General features: G+C 66.6%; 1 protein-coding gene across 1 annotated transcript in view; it reads left to right on the top strand.

The window, feature by feature from the left end:
* LOC111818244 (collagen alpha-1(IV) chain-like) overlaps positions 1–2,161 on the top strand; it is a 46,939-nt gene that overhangs the window by 34,230 nt on the left and 10,548 nt on the right. The window contains exons 6-11 of the mRNA XM_023721701.1: positions 53–152; positions 224–331; positions 476–583; positions 1,229–1,336; positions 1,517–1,765; positions 2,052–2,159. Coding sequence (XP_023577469.1) covers positions 53–152; positions 224–331; positions 476–583; positions 1,229–1,336; positions 1,517–1,765; positions 2,052–2,159 — 781 coding nt within the window. The remainder of the gene's footprint in view (positions 1–52; positions 153–223; positions 332–475; positions 584–1,228; positions 1,337–1,516; positions 1,766–2,051; positions 2,160–2,161) is intronic.

Here is a 2,161-nt window from a genome sequence, read left to right on the forward strand (position 1 = left end):
AGGGCCGGGTGAGGAGGACGGCTACGAGGACGCTGGAGGGCCGGGTGAGGAGGACGGCTACGAGGACGCTGGAGGGCCGGGTGAGGAGGACGGCTTCGAGGACGCTGGAGGGCCGGGTGAGGTGGACGGGTACGAGGACGCTCGAGGGCCAGGTGAGGAGGACGGCTGCGACCACCTGGAGAGCCAGGGGAGGAGGACTGCTAGCACGACGCTGGAGGGCCAGGTGAGGAGGACGGCGATGATCACGCTGGAGGGCCGGGTGAGGAGGACGGCTACGAGGACGCTGGAGGGCCAGGTGAGCAGGACGGCTACGTGGATGCTCGAGGGCCAGGTGAGGAGGACGGCTACGAGGACGCTGGAGGGCCGGGTGAGGAGGACGGCTAGGAGGACGCTCGAGGGCCAGGTGAGGAGGACGGCTACGTGGATGCTCGAGGGCCAGTTGAGGAGGACGGCTAGAAGGACGCTCGAGGGCTAGGTGAGGAGGACGGCTACGAGGACGCTCGAGGGCCAAGTGAGGAGGACGCCTACAAGGACGCTGGAGTGCTGGATGAGGAGGATGGTTATGAGGACGCTGGAGGGCCAGGTAAGGAAGACGGCTAGGATCACGCTGGAGGTCCAGGTGAGGAGGACTGCTAGGACCACGCTCCAGGGTCGGGTGAGGAGGCGGCTATGAGGACGCTCGAGGGCCAGCTGAGGAGGACGGCTAGGAGGACGCCTGAGGGCCAGGTGAGGATTACAGCTAGGAGGATGTTGGAGGGGCAGGTGAGGAGGACGGCTACGAAGACGCTGGAGGGCCGGGTGAGGAGGACGGCTAAGACCACGCTGGAGGGCCAGGTGAGGAGGACGGCTACGAGGACGCTTGACGGCCAGGTGAGGAGGACGGCTACGAGGACGCTGGAAGGCCAGGTGAGGAGGACGGCTATGAGGACGCTGGAGGGCCAGGTGAGGAGGACGGCTACAACGACGCTGGAGGGCCGGGTGAGGAGGCGGCTATGAGGACGCTCGAAGGCCATCTGAGGAGGACGGCTAAGAGGACACTGGAGGGCCAGGTGAGGAGGACGGCTAGGATGACACTTGAGGTCCGGGTGAGGAGGACGGCTAGGAGGATGCTCGAGGGCCGGGTGAGGAGGACGGCTACGAGGATGCTGGAAGGCCGGGTGAGGACGAGGCTATAAGGACGCTCGAGGGCCAGGTAAGGAGGACGGCTAGGAGGACGCTCGAGGGCCAGATGAGGAGGACTTCTACGAGGACGCTCGAGGACCAGGTGAGGAGGACGGCTACGAGGACGCTGGAGGGCCGAGTGAGGAGGACGGCTATGAGGACGCTGGAGGGCCGGGTGAGGAGGACGGCTACGAGGACGCTGGAGGGCCAGGTGAGGAGGACGGCTACGAGGACACTCGAGGGCCAGGTTAGGAGGACGGCTACGAGGACGGTGGAGGGCTAGGTGAGGAGGACGGCTAGGAGGACGCTTGACGGCCAGGTGAGGAGGACGGCTAGGAGGACGCTGGAGAGCCAGGTGATGAGGATGGCTACGAGGGCGCTGGAGGGCCAGGTGAGGAGGACGGGTACGAGGACCCTCGAGGGCCAGGTGAGGAGGACGGCTGCGACCACGCTGGAGAGCCAGGTGAGGAGGACGGCTACGAAGACGATGGAGGGCCGGGTGAGGACTGCTACGAGGACGCTGGAGGGCTGGGTGAGGAGGACGGCTACGAAGAAGCTGGAGGGCCAGGTGAGGAGGACGGCTACGAGGACGCTGGAGGGCCGGGTGACAAGAATGCTATGAGGACGCTCGATGGCAGCTGAGGAGGATTTCTAGGAGGACGCTTGAGGGCCAGGTGAGGAGGATGGCTACGAGGACGCTGGAGGGCAGGGTGAGGAGGACGGCTAGGAGGACTCTGGAGGGCCAGGTGCGGAGGACGGCTACGAGGGCGCTGGAGGGCGAGGTGAGGAGGACGGCTAGGAGGACTCTGGAGGGCCAGGTGAGGAGGATGGCTAGGAGGACGCTCGAGGGCCAGTTGAGGAGGACGGCTAGGAGGACGCTGGAGGGCCAGGTGAGGAGGACGGCGACGATCACGCTGGAGGGCCGGGTGAGGAGGACGGCTACGAGGACGATGGAGGGCCATTTGAGGAGGACGGCTACGAGGACGCTGGAGGGCCAGGT

Source organism: Octodon degus, unplaced genomic scaffold (assembly GCF_000260255.1).
Source record: "Octodon degus isolate 3935 unplaced genomic scaffold, OctDeg1.0 scaffold00084, whole genome shotgun sequence".
Classification (NCBI taxonomy): Eukaryota; Metazoa; Chordata; class Mammalia; order Rodentia; family Octodontidae; genus Octodon; species Octodon degus.